This window comes from Trachurus trachurus, assembly GCF_905171665.1.
Source record: "Trachurus trachurus genome assembly, chromosome: 19".
In the NCBI taxonomy this organism is placed as follows: Eukaryota; Metazoa; Chordata; class Actinopteri; order Carangiformes; family Carangidae; genus Trachurus; species Trachurus trachurus.
The window spans coordinates 106,095-127,483 of record NC_139913.1 but is presented as its reverse complement, the minus strand read 5'-3'; the positions used below and the strand labels follow the sequence as shown (position 1 = coordinate 127,483).

At 49.4% G+C, this 21,389-nt stretch overlaps 1 protein-coding gene across 1 annotated transcript; it reads right to left on the bottom strand.

The window, feature by feature from the left end:
• Positions 1-3,634: 3,634 nt before the first annotated feature.
• Positions 3,635-20,849, bottom strand: jakmip3 (Janus kinase and microtubule interacting protein 3; the record flags this gene model as incomplete). The annotated part of the gene is made up of 21 exons (XM_083994317.1): positions 3,635-3,685; positions 3,774-3,839; positions 4,383-4,616; positions 5,212-5,289; positions 6,022-6,090; positions 6,463-6,528; positions 6,749-6,802; positions 6,948-7,046; positions 7,169-7,267; positions 7,413-7,475; positions 8,240-8,323; positions 8,431-8,553; positions 8,636-8,812; positions 9,169-9,204; positions 9,304-9,441; positions 9,532-9,687; positions 11,093-11,206; positions 11,543-11,743; positions 17,924-18,163; positions 18,439-18,681; positions 20,715-20,849. 21 exons carry the CDS (start codon positions 20,847-20,849, stop codon positions 3,635-3,637), a joined length of 2,526 nt encoding a protein of 841 aa, XP_083850443.1.
• Between the last annotated feature and the right edge of the window lie 540 nt (positions 20,850-21,389).

Here is a 21,389-nt window from a genome sequence, read left to right as displayed (position 1 = left end):
GTCATTTCCCTTCAACCAGAGCAGCTACCAGCACCAGTCACTCAGCTTTGTTTCAACAGCAGCTCCACTAACCGTTTCACTAGAGCAGTGAACCCTAACTTAACATTTTAGGAGAGCAAGTAGAAAATTTAGGGGCGAACACTTGTAAAGCAAATATTCACAACACTCACACACATTGACCTGCCACCTGTAATGACAAACATCAGATTTTTTGAGTCCCCCCCTTTCATGTTTCAGCGTTACAAAACAAGAGGCAAATTCACTGGTTGCACATGTGCACAAGTAGATGAAATATTTACTGGCACTGTCCCAGATTTTAGGGGCAGAATGCCTCCATGTAGGAGCAGAATGCCTCCATGTAGGGGCAGAATGCCTCCATGTAGGAGCAGAATGCCTCCATGTAGGGGCAGAATGCCTCCATGTAGGGGCAGAATGCCTCCATGTAGGAGCAGAATGCCTCCATGTAGGAGCAGAATGCCTCCATGTAGGAGCAGAATGCCCCCATGTAGGGGCAGATTGCCCCCATGTAGGAGCAGAATGCCTCCATGTAGGAGCAGAATGCCCCCATGTAGGGGCAGATTGCCCCCATGTAGGAGCAGAATGCCTCCATGTAGGGGCAGAATGCCTCCATGTAGGAGCAGAATGCCTCCATGTAGGAGCAGAATGCCCCCATGTAGGGGCAGATTGCCCCCATGTAGGAGCAGAATGCCTCCATGTAGGGGCAGAATGCCTCCATGTAGGAGCAGAATGCCTCCATGTAGGAGCAGAATGCCTCCATGTAGGGGCAGAATGCCTCCATGTAGGGGCAGAATGCCCCCATGTAGGGGCAGAATGCCTCCATGTAGGGGCAGAATGCCCCCATGTAGGGGCAGAATGCCTCCATGTAGGGGCAGAATGCCTCCATTTAGGGGTCTGGAGCCCTGTTTAACAGTGAAACACAATAATCAGTAGTGTTATTATTTTGCACATTAACCAGACATATTTAATTAGAATGTTTAGTTTTGGCCCCCGACCCTCCAGACCGATTCATGTTTGGCCCTTCACTGAGAAGAATTTGGGCACCCCTGGTCTATGGGATGGCTGCTCTATGGGATGGCTCCTCTATGGGATGGCTCCCTCTATGGGATGGCTCCTCTATGGGATGGCTCCTCTATGGGATGGCTGCTCTATGGGATGGCTGCTCTATGGGATGGCTGCTCTATGGGATGGCTGCTCTATGGGATGGTTGCTCTATGGGATGGCTGCTCTATGGGATGGCTGCTCTATGGGATGGCTGCTCTATGGGATGGCTGCTCTATGGGATGGCTGCTCTATGGGATGGCTGCTCTATGGGATGGCTGCTCTATGGGATGGCTGCTCTATGGGATGGCTGCTCTATGGGATGGCTCCTCTATGGGATGGCTCCTCTATGGGATGGTTGCTCTATGGGATGGCTGCTCTATGGGATGGCTGCTCTATGGGATGGCTGCTCTATGGGATGGTTGCTCTATGGGATGGTTGCTCTATGGGATGGCTCCTCTATGGGATGGCTCCTCTATGGGATGGTTGCTCTATGGGATGGCTGCTCTATGGGATGGCTGCTCTATGGGATGGCTCCCTCTAGTGGCTCAGAGGAACTGCAGTTCAACTTCAACAACAAAACACCAACAGTTTGTCTTGGTTCTGTTTCCACCGTCTTTAATCTTAATCACATCAAACTGACGACTCTTCACATGTTCACACTCAGTTAGAAAAATATCATCTGGACTAATAAAAGCACAACAACTGGTTTGTGTTGCTTCAGTGAAACACTGAGGACAAATCACAGAAAACATGGCTCCTCCTTACGTTCACTGACATCACACCAAATTAAATTCAAACTGGAAACGAAAACCAAACAAAAAACAAAAAACAACTCAGCGTGAGTTCAGGCAAACTTCAAAATATCAAGCATTTTACAAACATTTAAAGGAGCAGTCTGTGAGTGTTTGGTAACGCCAACATTAGCACCAACGTGTCGTCCGAGCAGCTTCAGTCTGACTGGACCAGAGCTAGCTGTTAGCATGCTAACTGCAGAACAAGAAGAGATGTGGTCGAGAACGCTAAGCCGCTACGGCTAGCGTTAGCTTTGTACCAACAGCAACAACATAACAGCTCCTTTAAATGTTGGAACATTTAGGAATCAACTGATTCCAATATAATATAATATAATTTAATATAATTTAATATAATATAATTGATCCACTATGTTTATTTTTTAGTTCTGTGAAATGATCCTCTGTTGTTCAGTTGTGTCTGTGAAGCACCGTTGTCTTTCATCAGCTGATCTGCACGGATGGAACCACTTGACCTTTGACCTCTCTGTGTGTAACCACTCGACCTTTGACCTCTCTGTGTGTAACCACTTGACCTTTGACCTCTCTGTGTGTAACCACTCGACCTTTGACCTCTCTGTGTGTAAACTCTGCAGAGCGACGAGGACCCGACTCGCTGCACGTCCACCAATCACAACAGTCTGGTCTGTTTGACCTCGTGTCCGATGTTTCCTCTGTCAGGTGTTGGTCCCGAGGCGACGCGGCCGGTCTGAACCTGAACCCTCAGGTGCAGCAGCCAATCAGAACGCTCAGATCCACAGTCTGCTGGTGCAGCAGCCAATCAGAACGCTCAGATCCACAGTCTTCTGGTGCAGCAGCCAATCAGAACGCTCAGATCCACAGTCTGCTGGTGCAGCAGCCAATCAGAACGAACACCTCAGATCCGTCCAACAATCCAATGTTTCCTTCAGCTAACACAGCTAGCGTCACTGGCTCCAGCTAATGTCGCTAACGCTAATGAGTCCAGCACTGTTTGGTTCAGCGGGTCTCCATGGCAACCATAGCGCCAGGTCTCCATGGCAACCACAGCATCAGTTAGCCAGTTGGCCGGTCAGCGGTTCTCAGTCTGAAACAAAGTCCTTCTGTCTCTGAAGCAGCAGCGGTCGTTCTGGTCGTTCTGGGTGGGAGTGATGGTGTGAAGTCAGCTGACACCTGAGCTCTGCTCTGATTGGCTGAGAGCAGCTCTGCTCTGATTGGCCGAGAGCCGCCAGAGGCCGGTGAGTGCGGCAGTGGAGCCGGTGAACCTCCGTCAGCTGCTGCGTCCAAATCCTGAATCGCTGCCGGAGTCTGGAGTCCTGAAAACACGAAGCACAAGTTAACGCTGCAGAACTAGACCTGAAGACCTGAAGACCTGAAGACCTGAAGACCTGAACACCTGAAGACCTGAAGACTTGAAGACCTGAAGACTCTGCATGTACAGTATATAAATCTTTAGACGGAAATGATGTACTTTGTGGTCATGTGCAAGACTTAAAGTTTTATGACACAGGTTCAGGGTTTTGCGCTTTGAAGGACAAAGACAAAACCTTCTGATGCCTGAGTGCACTGCACAGGGATCTACGGTACATCCTGATGACATTCCCTCTGGATATTATACAATTTCCATCTATCCTTTTACCGGTTTGTGCAGTTAACAGCACAACAACTCCTTGTCATTTTCTTTAGCTGCTTGACTCTGCTTGTAACAACATATTATAACACAGATCTGCAGTGACGTTGCTCAGAAACCGTCTACACCTGAAGGGTTAGGGTTAACCCCGTTCACTCACCAGCTGCTGCCGTTAGGACCAGAGGATGAACGCCAAAGAGAAGAATAGAAACAGAAATAGAAACTGAAAAAAAGAGAAAACAATAACAGAGTCAACACAGGTTTTACAGCAGCATGATGACATCACCTGAGGGGGCGGGGCTACAACGTACCTTCTCCTCCAGCTCCTTTATCTGTCTTTTCTGAGCTTCTATGAACTCCTCCAGCTCCTTGTTCCTCTGTCAAACACACAGTCATCACAGTCAAACAACTAGAAACATGCTGCAAAGGGTTAAACTGTTGGTTTACCTGTCAGGTGTTGGTTTAAAGGGACAACGAGGAGTTTTGTAAAAGTGAAGTGTTTCCACACTACATTTATGAGCCTCCGCACCGTGAAATTCTTTGACCGGCGCAAGACAGACTCATGTTTTCATTCATCAAGAATTAAAGTCAGAGGTTGGAAGACGATCACATACCGTCGTAGTTCCCACCATAAACGGAGATTCGGCGGCGTTATTCTCATGACTCGCCACGAAACCGAAAGTAAAGAAACGCTGGTCGGCTCGCCCAGCATTTCCACCACCACTAATAATAACAAAATAACCATAGAGACAAAACCATAGATTTATCTAAAATGGACCATTAACAAGTGGTAACGGAGATTCATCCACATTAATATGAGACTTTTTATAACCAGATAGAAACTCCTCATTGTCCCTTTAACTGTCGGGTGTTGGTTTTTCCTGTTGTGTGTTGTTTACCTGTTGTGTGTGGTTGTTTACCTGTTGTGTCAGTTGCAGTATCTCCATCCTCTCTCTCAGGATCTGAACATCCCTCTCTCTCAGCTCACACATCATGGCTCGTTTCCATTGGTCCATGGCTCTCCTAAGCCCCTCCCTCTCCCCGTCAGTCAGAGTTTCAGAGAGACGACCCTCTCCGATCTTAAACCCCTCCATCCGGGACTCCTCCTCCTGCTGCAGAGCCTCGAACAGCATGGCCTCCAGCTCCAAGATCCTCTGGAGGAACAACAGCTGTTAGAACCTCTGAAGAACCTCTGGACAGCTGTTAGAACCTCTGAACATCTGTTAGAACCTCTCTCAGACATTCACACCAACAGGAACTCTGGGGAGAGACGGCCCACGTTCACACCAGACCAAACTAAACAGCAAAGAAAGACGAGAGACAAAAAAATGCAAAAAATGTTGCCACTGTAGTTTTTATTTCCAGCTGAGTGACACACGGCCACTTGGTTTCATTAGACTGGTGTGAACGCTGCCGGTTCGACTGGTGTGAACGCTGCCGGTTTGCCCGAAAGCACCGAGGTCCTGAGACTTTAGAACCAGAACTGGATCAGTCTGAAAAGACTCACAGAAAGGCCCGGGGATTGAACCAGAACCTTCTAACTGTGAGTGTGAACCACTGTGACACTATGTAACACACCCTGCAGTCAAAAATATATCTTGAAAATTAAATCACAGGAATGAATTCTGTCCCTGTGGAAGACGTTAATACGTGAAGGTAAATCCACACAGCTAACTGCTAACTGTGTTGCTCAATGATCCATTGCTCGTCATGTCTCGTGCATGTCTGTGTTGTGTTGCGTTCACTGACCTTGTGAGCCTGATCCATGGACTGCTTCCTGTAGTCCAGCTCTTCGTCCAGGTAGCCTTTCTGTTTACTGAACAGCTCCTGAGAACAACAGCAAAGTAGCAGAAACGCACACACATCCATAGACAACACAGTGTGCAGGTGCAGAGCCAAAAAACAAGACTGAAAAAATGAAGAAAAGCTCGCACACTGCAAGGGCTCCTATAAATATAATTTAATAGTGACAACGTTTCGAGCTATTACTCTTCCTCAGGTCATACACAATAATGGAAGACGCCATTTTTAAAGAGTGAGTGGTCACATGATCACACAGCTGATGGAGAACAACAGCCAGAGCTCAGAAGCTAGATGCTACGGTCCTCGCTGCAGGTTTGAATCCCGCATGTCATTCCCCCTCTCTCTGTCTCCCCATTTCCTGTTTCTCTCAACTGCACTATCTAATAAGGCACAAAAGCCAAAAAATAAAAAAATAAAAAAGAAATGAATCAACAGCAGAGACTCTGAGGACTTTAGAAGGCCACACACACCTTCACCTTCACCTGACATGAACTTGATCTGGGTCTTTATCAGGTGTTGATGTAGCTGTTGATTGTGTGTCGATCTGAATCATGTTTCAGCATCATCATGAGTGGAAAACGATGGGTTAATGTGGTTCAGCCCAGTGATGCTTCAGCCTCTGATGTCATGATCATGTGATGTAATAGTTTGCAGACATTGTAATGTATCGCCTCATGTTCCCGGCTGGAGAGAACCACTGTCACCTTGTAACAGCTGAGAGGCCGTAGGTGAATGTTGTCTGTCATGAACTTTTACCTTCTCGCTCTCAATGTCCAACATCTTCTGCTGCAGAGCCGACTTTGTCACTTCGATGGACTCTAGCCACTGAGCAGAGAGACAGACAGGCAGAGACAGACAGGTAGAGAGACAGGAAAAGAGAGACAGGTGAAAGGACAGCAGGAAGGTGACATCCCGGTTCCATCCTCAGCTCGGTGATAAAGTCTGAGCTCCGTTTCTATCCTGAAGAGGAAACAGTGACGTTTCACTTTGGATCCAAAACAATCATCACAAACGTCCAAGGTTTGGAACAGAATCAAAGGTCAGAGGAGAGAGTCAACACGTGGAGGATCAAACATGAGCTGTGAATGTTCAGAAGAACCGTGGTCACCATGGAGACAGAGAACCGTGGTCACCATAGAGACAGAGAACCGTGGTCACCATAGAGACAGAGAACAACAGTGTTTTCAGGTGTGTTACCTTCTCTGCCAGCGTGAGCACCGTCCGGGCGTGAATCACCACCACCTGCTCCTCATTGGACAGATTCTACAAGGAAACATGGAAATACAACAATAACTGTGTGTCACCATAACAACAACAACAACAACAACAACAACAACCTGTGTCAGTCACATGACATCAACACATCAACAACATCATAACAACAATGTGTCTGTTGATACATATGTAAACAGCTCTAACGACGTTGACGACTTCGTACATGAAACAACAGAAACATGTACAGAATAAATCAACATACACTTACGGCGTTATCGCCCAGAATGTCCAGTTTCTTCATCAACTCACTGATCACGATCTCCTGAGCCACGAAACAGACACATACACAAACTGTTACAGGTTCTTTACAAAGGTGTCTTTACACATGTGTCTTTACACAGGTGTCTTTACACATGTGTGTTTACACATGTGTGTTTACAAGGTGTGTTGACGTGTGTGGTACTCACAGTGACTCCTTCGGCCTCGCAGTAGATCTGTAGAGGACTGAGGCCTTCTGGGAAATGGAGATGTTGGAAGCTTATACCAGGTGAGCGTCGTTCCCTCTCCTGATCAGTGAACAGCGTTTCCATGGAAACAGAGGCAGCGCGTTTATTTAAAGTTATTTATTTGGGCTCAGTCAAGAGTGGAACCAGCGATCAGCAGCTTTGTGTGTGTTTGTGTTTGTTACCTCCAGCTCTAAGATCCTGAACTCCAGCAGCTCGTTCTGGTCTCTGACATCCTGGATGTCGTTCCTCAGTCGCAGCTCTTCAGTCTCCATCTGCCTCAGCTGAGCCACAGAGTTACAATATACTAATATAATATAATATCAACATACAGATGAGCCACAGAGTCACAATATACTAACACAATATAATACTAATATAATATAATATCAATATACAGCTGAGCCATGGACTGAATGAGTGAGTCACCTTTTCCACCAGCTCCTGGTTCCTCTGGTACAGCGCCTGTTTCTCCTGCACCCACTTCACATCCTGAGAGAGAGAGAGAGAGGGGGGGGTTAGACCTGTAACAGACCTGAGGGGGGGTACTGTCTGCTACCGTGTCTTTCCTGAGGGGGGGGGGCGGCCGGCCGTGCAGCCCAGCACAGGCTGAGAGGACGAGGCTTCAGCTCATCCTGACTTATTCACCATTTTACTTCCACTTAGTGAGTCTAGAAACTGACACTAGGACCAGTTGTTCTGTACCGTGCTGAAGCCCGAATGCCCCCCCTCCCCCTCCCCTGTCCCCCGCTGGCCCGCACTCACACCACCTCCAACCCAAGCTGCTGAAGCACGTTGCCTCCGACACATACGTCATCACGTTGATATACCAACATGGAGGATGCGCTCTGACTGCAGAAAGAACGGCGCTTTTTAATTGTTTGACCGGTTGTCATGGTTATCTTGAAGTTTAATCAAAGCGACGTTAACTAGCGATGTTTACATACGCATGGCGCGACGTAATCGTTAAGTGACTGTTGTTTACACGTGGTTGCAGACACGTGGTGGAGAACGAGCCCGCAGCGCATTACTGTAGCATAACCTGGCCAAGCGTACCGTGCCCAAGCCTCTCCCAACCGAGCCGGGCCAGGGAAGTGGACCGGTACACTTCACTCACACTAGCAATAGAATCCGGACTATACGACTGCCTAGTCTGAGTGCACCCTAAGTGACTCATTAACTAACCATGTTCTACCACTGGCTCCCATTGGCTCTCTCAGTGTGTGTGTGTGTGTGTGTGTGTGTGTGTGTGTTACCAGTCCTTGTTGGTTCAGCGCTGACTCCAGATCAGTGACTCTGGTCTCGTATCGACTGATTTCCATCAGCAGCTGCTCTCTGGTCTGAAACAGCAGAAACACAACCATCAACCAATCACAGGCTGAGAGGGGAGGAGCTCTGAGGTAACTATGGTAACCTGTCTGACACTGCCTTCTCATTGGTTCCTCACCTTGATCTCCTTCTCAGCGTCGTAGTTTCCTCCGCTGGTCTCGGCCAGCAGAGCGTAGGCTCGCTGCAGCGCCTGGTACTCCTGAGTCAGCTGACGGTACCGAAGCTCCGCCTCCTCACGCACACACACCTGAAGCACACAAACACTCAGCCGGGTGTGTGTGTGTGTGTGTGTTTTTGTATGTGTGTGTGTGTGTGTGTGTTACCTCCTCTGGTTCAGTATCTGGAGTTCTGTCGGTGTGAAACGACAGCGAGGAGCCGTCAGAGTCGACCGACGCCTCCTCGTCGTAGCCGTAGAACGTCTCGATGACTCTGCAGGCCCTGAAGGTCCGTTTCCTCCTCACCGTGTCCTGGCGCCGGTATCTTAGCAACATGTCTCTCTCCTGCAGAGCAGCAGCAGCACAGGCTCAGTGTGTGTGTGTGTGTGTGTGTGTGTGTGTGTGTGTGTGTGTGTGTGTGTGTGTGTGTGTGTGAGACATTTCACTCAGATTCATTGACCTTTGACCTCATTGAACCTCTGGAACAAACTGAACTCAGTCACTTCCTGTTCAGGTTCATTCACATTTTAAAACGATGCTAATTTCATCACAACGACTTGTAATTATCCTTTCAGAAGGTGAAGGTGGAGGTTTGAGTTAACCTGTTCAGTCGTTAGGAAGGTGAAGTGAGACGTCACGGAAACAGGAAGTTGACTCTAGAAAACAACTAACACAGTAAACTACAAAGTACTGATACTCACAATCACGTTCTTCACGTAACCGGCTGTTTCCAGAGCCTGAAACACAAACGGTCGTTCAGAGAAACTCCACGGGCCGCTGGAGCAGCAGTAGTACTAGTAGTAGAAGTACTAATACTAGTAGTGACAGTACTTTACCTTGGACAGGTCGTCGATGATGTGCTGCTGCTCTAGAACCTGTAACCGTAGAAACTCCATCTCCCTGTCCTCCTGGCTGTAGCCATGGTAACTGGTGGAGTGGCTGCGGTCCAGGTCGTTCAGGGAACTCGGCCGTCGCTGTGGACGACAACAGATGCCGCTGTAACCATGGTAACACTGTCTACCGGCGCTGCGAAGCTGCCTGTTAGCACTGGGATGAGGGGTTACCATAGTTACCATCTCCAGGTTCTCCTGAGTGACGAAGCGAAGCTTGTTGTCGAGGCGACGCAGAGACAGAGCGAGCTCCTCGTTCTTCCTGCTCAGACGTTTGTTTTTGTCCAGAAGAGGAAGAAACTGACTCTCGGCCTCGCGCAGCCGCCGCAGCTGCACACACACACACACACACACACACACACACACACACACACACACACACACACACACACGCACACACACACACACACACGCACACACACACACACACACACACACACACACACACACACGCACACACGCACAGATGTTTCAGTTGTTTTAGGTGATTTTCCCGTTTATTCCGTCTGTTTATTGGGAACGCTGTCGTCCTGTTGGTGCATGAGAAGGGTTAGGGTGAGGTTACTAACCCTGAGAAGCTGCTGTCGATGTTTCTGACCGTGAACGCTGCTGTTACCAGGGTAACACAACCAGTCGTCTCACTTCTGAGCCGCTTGACGAGCGCCGAACTCACAGTTATAAACTAACTTTAACCTTATAATCTAACCCTAACTCTATAAACACAGAGTTATAAACTCACCCTTAAAGGGATATTCCGACGTAAGTTTAACCCATGGTCCAATGCACCGTAACACCGAGTTAGACCCCCCCTCGAGAGATGAAGTCTGCTAACCGCTAGCTTCTCTAGTTGTAGCAACTTTAGCAATAACCGCACCACAACAAACAGCGCAGTATACGGATCCACTAGCCACCGATCAAAAAGCTACTTACAGCCACAAATAATGTTCAGAACAGCACCAAACGGCATCAACAGTACAAACAGGGTCCCATCCCATAATACGAGGCATCAAACATCTGTTAACCCACTATCAGTTTGAGACTAAGTTTACTGAAGACAAGCTGAAGGAAATGGAGGAGTAAAGTGAAAGAGGGACAGCTCACGTGGTCAGTGTGGTGGTCACTGCCTGTCGGTGGCCGCTGAAACCAGATGTTTGTGCTGAAACCAGATGTTTGTGCTGAAACCAGATGTTTGTGCTGAAACCAGATGTTTGTGCTGCCAGTCGGCCTCGGACGTGTGTTGTCAGTGCCTGGACTCTGTGCTGGACTTGGAAAGTTGCTGCATAACGTATAACTGGAGGAGAGTGGGTGAGTTGTTTTCGTCTCTTTTCAATAGAAACCAGGCTAAGCTAACAGATGTTTGATGCCTCGTATTATGGGATGGGACCCTGTTTGTACTGTTGATGCCGTTTGGTGCTGTTCTGAGCATTATTTGTGGCTGTAAGTGGCTTTTTGATCGGTGGCTAGTGGATCCGTATACTGCGCTGTTTGTTGTGGTACGGTCATTGCTAAAGTTGCTACAACTAGAGAAGCTAGCGGTTAGCAGACTTCATCTCTCGAGGGGGGGGGTCTAACTCGGTGTTACGATGCGTTGGACCATGGCTCAAACTTACGCCGGAATATCCCTTTAACCTTATAAACACGTCTGAATGTCTGTCGTCATTGACATTAACCTGCATTTTGATACATTTCAGGTAACGGGCCCTCTAGTGTGTGTGTGTGTGTGTGTGTGTGTTACCAGCTCGTTGCGTTCCTCAGACAGAAGAGCGTTTCGATCCTCCAGTTTCCTGACGACGGCGCTGAGCTCCGCGATTTTTAACTGAAACCTGCGAGTGTCTCGTTCCTCCTGGGACTACATACACACACACACACACACACACACACACACACACAAAGACACACACACTGTCGTTACTGTTACATTGCAGCAGCCGGTTTTACTTTGACATGTTTGAACCCGGGTTTCAGCTTCACGCCAGTTGCCATGGAGACGCTCCTGAGACTCAGGTTCATTCAGCATTCTCATTGGTCCATAATGGTCACATGACCGGGTTGTGAGGACCAATGAGATACTGAGACATGTAAAGGGGGCGGAGCCTGAATCTGATGTCACGATGAAGGTCAATGAAGATGAACTGAGAGACGGTTTTCCCATCATGCAGCGGGAGCAGGAGGAGGCGGGGCTTACAATATGAGGAGTGGCGTTAGGGGCGGAGTTAGGGGAGTGGCCTGGATGGTTAAGTCCCGCCCTCTGAGCGTCTCTCAGCGCTGCGATTTGCTGCTCAGCCGCCTGAGTCTGCAGCTGGAGGCGGTGGGCGTGGCCGGCCTGAAGACCCAGAGCTTTGTCCAGAACACTGACGGCTCTGTCCTTCAGCTTGATCTCATCCATCTGGTGAGACACACAGGTGAGAGACGGACAGGTGAGAGACGGACAGGTGAGAGACGGACAGGTGAGAGACGGACAGGTGGACAGACAGGTGAGACAGACAGGTGAGAGACGGACAGGTGAGACAGACGGACAGGTGAGACAGACAGGTGGACAGACAGGTGGACAGACAGACAGGTGAGACGGACTGCTCTGTCCTTCAGCTTGATCTCATCCATCTGGTGAGACACACAGGTGAGAGACGGACAGGTGGACACACAGGTGAGAGACGGACAGGTGGACAGACAGGTGGACAGACAGGTGAGAGACAGACAGGTGAGAGGAGGGGTTAAACAGGAGGTTAGTCCGTCAGGCCGGGGTGAAACACTCATTCCCCTTTTTCACCAATAAGAACCTGGTTCTGGTTCGGTTCTGGCTCTGTGTTTCTAGGAGACACATTCTGTCTCTTCTCCACAGATTAAACCAGGTTCTTAAAGTCGTGTGTCTGTTCGGCTTCGGTCTGAATCCTCCAAGGATCAAACATCACAGCTCTCTCAGAACGGCTGGTTTCAGTGTCTGTCCCTTTAAATGCAAATGCAAAACCGGTCTGTCCTCCCTTCCCATGAACCAGTCTGCCATCCAGTCCTCCCATTAAGCTGGTCTGCCCTCTCTTCCCATGAACCAGTCTGCCATCCAGTCCTCCCATTAAGCTGGTCTGCCCTCCCTTCCCATGAACCAGTCTGCCATCCAGTCCTCCCATTAAGCTGGTCTGCCCTCCCTTCCTATGAACCAGTCTGCCATCCAGTCCTCCCATTAAGCTGGTCTGTCCTCTCTTCCCATGAACCAGTCTGCCATCCAGTCCTCCCATTAAGCTGGTCTGTCCTCTCTTCCTATGAACCAGTCTGCCATCCAGTCCTCCCATTAAGCTGGTCTGCTCTCTCTTCCTATGAACCAGTCTGCCATCCAGTCCTCCCATTAAGCTGGTCTGTCCTCCCTTCCCATGAACCAGTCTGCCATCCAGTCCTCCCATTAAGCTGGTCTGCCCTCTCTTCCCATGAACCAGTCTGCCATCCAGTCCTCCCATTAAGCTGGTCTGCCCTCCCTTCCCATGAACCAGTCTGCCATCCAGTCCTCCCATTAAGCTGGTCTGCCCTCTCTTCCCATGAACCAGTCTGCCATCCAGTCCTCCCATTAAGCTGGTCTGTCCTCTCTTCCTTATACCAGTCTGCCATCCAGTCCTCCCATTAAGCTGGTCTGCCCTCCCTTCCCATGAACCAGTCTGCCATCCAGTCCTCCCATTAAGCTGGTCTGCTCTCTCTTCCCATGAACCAGTCTGCCATCCAGTCCTCCCATTAAGCTGGTCTGACCTCTCTTCCCATGAACAAGTCTGCCATCCAGTCCTCCCATTAAGCTGGTCTGCCCTCTCTTCCCATGGACCAGTCTGCCATCCAGTCCTCCCATTAAGCTGGTCTGTCCTCTCTTCCTATGAACCAGTCTGCCATCCAGTCCTCCCATTAAGCTGGTCTGCCCTCTCTTCCTATGAACCAGTCTGCCATCCAGTCCTCCCATTAAGCTGGTCTGTCCTCTCTTCCTATGAACCAGTCTGCCATCCAGTCCTCCCATTAAGCTGGTCTGACCTCTCTTACCATGAACCAGTCTGCCATCCAGTCCTCCCATTAAGCTGGTCTGCTCTCTCTTCCCATGAACCAGTCTGCCATCCAGTCCTCCCATTAAGCTGGTCTGTCCTCTCTTCCTATGAACCAGTCTGCCATCCAGTCCTCCCATTAAGCTGGTCTGCCCTCTCTTCCCATGGACCAGTCTGCCATCCAGTCCTCCCATTAAGCTGGTCTGACCTCTCTTCCCATGAACAAGTCTGCCATCCAGTCCTCCCATTAAGCTGGTCTGACCTCTCTTCCCATGAACCAGTCTGCCATCCAGTCCTCCCATTAAGCTGGTCTGTCCTCTCTTCCTATGAACCAGTCTGCCATCCAGTCCTCCCATTAAGCTGGTCTGCCCTCTCTTCCCATGGACCAGTCTGCCATCCAGTCCTCCCATTAAGCTGGTCTGACCTCTCTTCCCATGAACCAGTCTGCCATCCAGTCCTCCCATTAAGCTGGTCTGCTCTCTCTTCCCATGAACCAGTCTGCCATCCAGTCCTCCCATTAAGCTGGTCTGTCCTCTCTTCCTATGAACCAGTCTGCCATCCAGTCCTCCCATTAAGCTGGTCTGTCCTCTCTTCCCATGAACCAGTCTGCCATCCAGTCCTCCCATTAAGATGGTCTGCCCTCTCTTCCCATGGACCAGTCTGCCATCCAGTCCTCCCATTAAGCTGGTCTGACCTCTCTTCCCATGAACCAGTCTGCCATCCAGTCCTCCCATTAAGCTGGTCTGTCCTCTCTTCCTTATACCAGTCTGCCATCCAGTCCTCCCATTAAGCTGGTCTGCCCTCCCTTCCTATGAACCAGTCTGCCATCCAGTCCTCCCAATAAGCTGGTCTGACCTCTCTTCCCATGAACCAGTCTGCCATCCAGTCCTCCCATTAAGCTGGTCTGCTCTCTCTTCCCATGAACCAGTCTGCCATCCAGTCCTCCCATTAAGCTGGTCTGTCCTCTCTTCCTATGAACCAGTCTGCCATCCAGTCCTCCCATTAAGCTGGTCTGTCCTCTCTTCCCATGAACCAGTCTGCCATCCAGTCCTCCCATTAAGATGGTCTGCCCTCTCTTCCCATGGACCAGTCTGCCATCCAGTCCTCCCATTAAGCTGGTCTGACCTCTCTTCCCATGAACCAGTCTGCCATCCAGTCCTCCCATTAAGCTGGTCTGTCCTCTCTTCCTTATACCAGTCTGCCATCCAGTCCTCCCATTAAGCTGGTCTGCCCTCCCTTCCTATGAACCAGTCTGCCATCCAGTCCTCCCAATAAGCTGGTCTGCCCTCCCTTCCCATGAACCAGTCTGCCATCCAGTCCTCCCATTAAGCTGGTCTGCTCTCTCTTCCCATGAACCAGTCTGCCATCCAGTCCTCCCATTAAGCTGGTCTGTCCTCTCTTCCTATGAACCAGTCTGCCATCCAGTCCTCCCATTAAGCTGGTCTGCCCTCTCTTCCCATGGACCAGTCTGCCATCCAGTCCTCCCATTAAGCTGGTCTGACCTCTCTTCCCATGAACCAGTCTGCCATCCAGTCCTCCCATTAAGCTGGTCTGCTCTCTCTTCCCATGAACCAGTCTGCCATCCAGTCCTCCCATTAAGCTGGTCTGTCCTCTCTTCCTATGAACCAGTCTGCCATCCAGTCCTCCCATTAAGCTGGTCTGCCCTCTCTTCCCATGGACCAGTCTGTCATCCAGTCCTCCCATTAAGCTGGTCTGTCCTCTCTTCCTATGAACCAGTCTGCCATCCAGTCCTCCCATTAAGCTGGTCTGACCTCTCTTCCCATGAACCAGTCTGCCATCCAGTCCTCCCATTAAGCTGGTCTGACCTCTCTTCCCATGAACCAGTCTGCCATCCAGTCCTCCCATTAAGCTGGTCTGCTCTCTCTTCCCATGAACCAGTCTGCCATCCAGTCCTCCCATTAAGCTGGTCTGACCTCTCTTCCCATGAACAAGTCTGCCATCCAGTCCTCCCATTAAGCTGGTCTGCTCTCTCTTCCCATGAACCAGTCTGCCATCCAGTCCTCCCATTAAGCTGGTCTGCCCTCTCTTCCCATGAACCAGTCTGCCATCCAGTCCTCCCATTAAGCTGGTCTGACCTCTCTTCCCATGAACCAGTCTGCCATCCAGTCCTCCCATTAAGCTGGTCTGTCCTCTCTTCCCATGAACCAGTCTGCCATCCAGTCCTCCCATTAAGCTGGTCTGTCCTCTCTTCCCATGAACCAGTCTGCCATCCAGTCCTCCCATTAAGCTGGTCTGTCCTCTCTTCCTTATACCAGTCTGCCATCCAGTCCTCCCAATAAGCTGGTCTGCCCTCTCTTCCTATGAACCAGTCTGCCATCCAGTCCTCCCATTAAGCTGGTCTGTCCTCTCTTCCTATGAACCAGTCTGCCATCCAGTCCTCCCATTAAGCTGGTCTGACCTCTCTTCCTATGAACCAGTCTGCCATCCAGTCCTCCCATTAAGCTGGTCTGCCCTCTCTTCCCATGAACAAGTCTGCCATCCAGTCCTCCCATTAAGCTGGTCTGTCCTCTCTTCCTATGAACCAGTCTGCCATCCAGTCCTCCCATTAAGCTGGTCTGCCCTCTCTTCCCATGGACCAGTCTGCCATCCAGTCCTCCCATTAAGCTGGTCTGCCCTCTCTTCCCATGAACCAGTCTGCCATCCAGTCCTCCCATTAAGCTGGTCTGTCCTCTCTTCCCATGAACCAGTCTGCCATCCAGTCCTCCCATTAAGCTGGTCTGTCCTCTCTTCCCATGAACCAGTCTGCCATCCAGTCCTCCCATTAAGCTGGTCTGTCCTCTCTTCCTTATACCAGTCTGCCATCCAGTCCTCCCAATAAGCTGGTCTGCCCTCTCTTCCTATGAACCAGTCTGCCATCCAGTCCTCCCATTAAGCTGGTCTGTCCTCTCTTCCTATGAACCAGTCTGCCATCCAGTCCTCCCATTAAGCTGGTCTGACCTCTCTTCCTATGAACCAGTCTGCCATCCAGTCCTCCCATTAAGCTGGTCTGCCCTCTCTTCCCATGAACAAGTCTGCCATCCAGTCCTCCCATTAAGCTGGTCTGTCCTCTCTTCCTATGAACCAGTCTGCCATCCAGTCCTCCCATTAAGCTGGTCTGCCCTCTCTTCCCATGGACCAGTCTGCCATCCAGTCCTCCCATTAAGCTGGTCTGCCCTCTCTTCCCATGAACCAGTCTGCCATCCAGTCCTCCCATTAAGCTGGTCTGCCCTCTCTTCCCATGGACCAGTCTGCCATCCAGTCCTCCCATTAAGCTGGTCTGCCCTCTCTTCCCATGAACCAGTCTGCCATCCAGTCCTCCCATTAAGCTGGTCTGCTCTCTCTTCCCATGAACCAGTCTGCCATCCAGTCCTCCCATTAAGCTGGTCTGTCCTCTCTTCCCATGAACCAGTCTGCCATCCAGTCCTCCCATTAAGCTGGTCTGCTCTCCCTGCCTCTCTTGCCTACCAGAAGCTTCCTCCTTCAGCTGTTGTTAACATTTCCATGTTTCTCACATTCTCTGTTATAAACAGTTTTCTTGTCTGTAACAACATCTCTGTCCCGTCTGTCCGTCCTGGGTGATGATCCCTCCTCTGTTGCTCACCCTGAGCTTTCTCCTGGTTTTCCCTGTTAAAAGGGTTTTCTATGGAGTTTTTCCTCAGTGGATGTGAGGGTCTAAGGACAGAGGATGTTGTTATGATGGGATGTAAAGCCCTTTGAGACAAACTGGTGGTAAAAACGTGTGTTGTATTGTGTTAAATTATGTGCTATGTTGTTGTTGTTTTTTACCTTAATTTATCCAGGTAAGAAATTCTGACCTGGATGAATGTGTTGTTGGTTTAGGTGATATTGTTGGGTTGTGTAGTGTGTAGTGTAGTGTAGTTTAGTGTATAGTGTGTAGTGTAGTGTAGTGTAGTGTAGTGTAGTGTATAGTGTGTAGTGTAGTGTAGTGTGTAGTGTGTAGTGTAGTGTAGTGTATAGTGTGTAGTGTAGTGTAGTGTAGTGTGTTGTGGTACCAGGCGGCGTATGTCCCTCTCACAGTCCCTCTTGGTCCTGCTGAGCTCCTAGTGTGTAGTGTAATGTAGTGTAGTGTAGTGTAGTGTAGTGTAGTGTAGTGTGTAGTGTAGTGTAGTGTAGTGTAGTGTAGTGTACTATAGTGTAGTGGTACCAGGCGGCGGATCTCCCTCTCACAGTCCCTCTTGGTCCTGCTGAGCTCCTAGTGTGTAGTGTAGTGTAGTGTAGTGTAGTGTAGTGTAGTGTAGTGTAGTGTAGTGTAGTGTGTAGTGTAGTGTAGTGTAGTGTCGTGTAGTGTAGTGTAGTGTAGTGTAGTGTAGTGTAGTGTAGTGTACTATAGTGTAGTGGTACCAGGCGGCGGATCTCCCTCTCACAGTCCCTCTTGGTCCTGCTGAGCTCCTAGTGTGTAGTGTAGTGTAGTGTAGTGTAGTGTAGTGTAGTGTAGTGTAGTGTAGTGTAGTGTGTAGTGTAGTGTAGTGTAGTGTCGTGTAGTGTAGTGTAGTGTAGTGTAGTGTAGTGTAGTGTAGTGTACTATAGTGTAGTGGTACCAGGCGGCGGATCTCCCTCTCACAGTCCCTCTTGGTCCTGCTGAGCTCCTCCTGGTGCTGGTGGTGAGCGGATCGTAGCTCGGCTGCTCGGGCCTGTCCGGCCTGTTGAGCCGAGTTCAGAGCTTCCTCCGTCAGCCTCTTGGCTCCTCGGAGCTCCGCTGCTTCCTGCTGCAGCCGGCAGCGCTCCGACTCCCAGCTCCGCCGCGCATCCTCCACCTCCGCCAGCAGGGCGCTACGCACCTGCACAAACACACCACAGACACACACACACTGTCACACCGGACTCTGGTGAGGTCACCACAAAGATCAGCTGATCCACACCTGGTGATACCAGCACAGACAGACAGACAGACAGACAGACAGGTGGACAGACAGACAGGTGGAGAGACAGACAGGTGGACAGACAGACAGACAGACAGACAGACAGGTTAACAGACAGACAGACAGACAGACAGACAGGTAGAGAGACAGACAGGTAGAGAGACAGACAGGTAGAGAGACAGACAGGTGGACACCTTGTCAGCGGAGCCGTCCCTCAGCGTCAGCACGAGTCCGTTCAGACGTTGAATCTCTCCGTCTTTGATCTTGATGACCCTCATCAGCTCCATCTCATGTTGCCGTAGTAACGTCTCCCTAGTAACCGCCAGTTCCTTCTGCTTCTCCTCATGGAGTTTGGTCTTCAGTTCTGTCACGGCAACCGTTGCCCGGTGATGCTCCGCCTTCAGCTCCTGACTCTTCTCTCTCTCCAGACGACTCACCTGTCGAATATTTGATCACAATTTATTAGCTGTGAATCTACGTAAAGAGGAAGAATTACAGGTGATGAACAGGAAGTAGTGTAGGCAGGCTAACCCTAACCCTAACCCAATTAGCATTATCATTGCTCAACCTTTTGTTTGCTCAATGGGCTAGTGGTCTCCCATTGTCACACAAATCACATACAGAGCCAGAAATGCAGCTGGCTATTCAACTTTGAAAGGACTAGTTTTGTTGGAAGGCTATGGCCTGTGGGACAGACTTTTAAATGACCAGTATTTCTGATGACTACTCTTACAAGTCTACTACTTAAATAACTCTAAACTCAACTTCAATTCAAAAGTAATTAGTTAGATTACAAGTTACAGTACTAGTTACCCACGAATAGCCAATCACCCAACAGACAGTTTTAATTTTAGTTTAGTTTTAGTGTCAAACTGTCATTTTAGTTTAGTTCATACTGATTTACTCAAACGACTAAAAGTCTGAGCAGTTCAGTCTTATTTTAGTCAGAATAATCCATGACTATTTTCGTCTAGTTTCAGTTAGTCTGGCCTGACGGAAGTGCGTTGCTGCGATCAGCCTCTGATTGGTCGGAACGAGCCTCCGTGCTGCAGCTGCCCCAGTCCGTCGCCCGGCAACGGGAAACATCAACAAACAACAACAGGAACCGAACCATGGATCTATTTTACATCCGTGTCTTGAACTGAACAGAAGAAGAAATATCCTTCAGCGGTTGCCATGCGGACCGTCGTTACATCACGCACCCAAATCCAGTTTCCAACCGGCAATATTTTGAAAGCGCACTGTTGCTACGGCGCCGACCGCAACGATTGTGACTGGTTGAAAGAATTCCAAGCGGCCGGAGCGTTTTTTTCTCTGATCGCAGAATCACAGGCGAAGCAATTTTAGTCAATTTTTTAAATCTCTTTCTAGAAATGTAATTCTATTTAACCCAGTCAATATAGTATAATTATACCTAACAGGTTCCCTCCTCACACTATATTTAGCAGATATTTTGGAGAAACCCACTTTACACTTTACACTAACATACTAGTCACATGTTTGTCTCAGTGGTTTGACGATTGGCCATCGGCCCCTTTCTTTGTGTCAAACTGAACTTTGTTTCTTAACTTGTGGTTAACGCTAACGCTAACGCTGACGCTGACGCTAGCAGCTGCATCTTCTAAATAATGCGACGTGTGGGGATTGAGGAAGCGACGTCACCTAGGAGCCGAGCGGCAGCTCCAAACGTCGTGGGTATTTAATACAGTTTCTGCACTGGAGCCATGTGGTGTTGTTGTTTTTAAACTGAGAGCAGACCATAATCACTGCTCCTCCCCATGGACAGATGAGGCATTGCAGCTGGTTTTCACTCAGGCTGCTTAGAGGCGTTTCCAGTCTCACTGACGACATCATCACGAGGGATCGATCACATTACCCCGAGGATTCAGCCAAGGACCAGTCAAGGACCAGTCAAGGACCAGTCAAGGACTCATCATGGAAAGAGGGGAACTTTTGAGTGGCTTCATTGTGAGTCTGTACTACTGTAAAGGCCGTTACACACCCCGCGTTGTTACAAATAAAAGACACGAAATTGCGAAATATTCAACGGCGAATATTTCACATCAAAACCATTCACACCGGCAGCGTTGTGAAACTGCTGTGTAGAGTCACGATGATTGGTTGATGTGTTTATTTGGGACTGGTGATGAAAACCAGAGACACGCTGTAGTAGCTGTTGTACGTCTGTAGTACTGTAGAAGTAGAAGAGGATAGCTACTTTATTGTCATTCAAGTACACAGTGTGCATAGAACGAAAGCTGCTGCAGCCAGACAGGGCGCCGCCATGTTTACGTGTAGTACTGTAAGTCTGTAGTACTGTAAGTCTGTAGTACTGTAGTACTGTAAGTCTGTAGTACTGTAAGTCTGTAGTACTGTAAGTCTGTAGTACTGTAGTACTGTAAGTCTGTAGTACTGTAGTACTGTAAGTCTGTAGTACTGTAGTACTGTGTTAGTACTCTGGGCTCCTTACTTTGTTCTTTTCATGCTGTAGTTCTATCTGGATCTCTGTCAGTTTCGCTCGGAGCTCCTCATTGGCTGCTTGAAGGGTTGCCATGGCGTCCGGTCGTTCCCCCTTTCCCCGCCCCCCAGCTCCTCGCTTTGACATCACCACCTCCACCAGCTGGCCCCGCCCCTTCTGCTGGCTCCGCCCCTTCTGCTGGCTCCGCCCCTCCTGGATGAAGTGTCTGTCAATCTGAAGGTTGACAACATCTGCACACACACACACACACACACACACACACACACACACACACACACACACACACACACACACACACACACACACACACACATCCTTGTAAATCTATCTTTGTGAGGACATGTCATTGACATAATGTATTCCCTAGCCCCTAACCCTAACCTTAACCATCCAAAACAAATGTCTAAACTTAACCATTACTCTAAACCTAATTTAAACCTAATTAGGGCCACAGGCCATCGCACCGGGCACTACTGTTATTGTGTGGATTTTTTCCTAGTATTTTATTTTTTTATTTTTCATCTTCTGGACGACTTTCGGTTCGCTACTAGTAACCCTACAACCTGCGCGTAACACGCACGCACGCATGCACGCACGCACGCACGCATAACAAAGTAACCATGCGTGCACACACACGTCTCTGTGCGTCTTTCCGGTTGTTTTGAC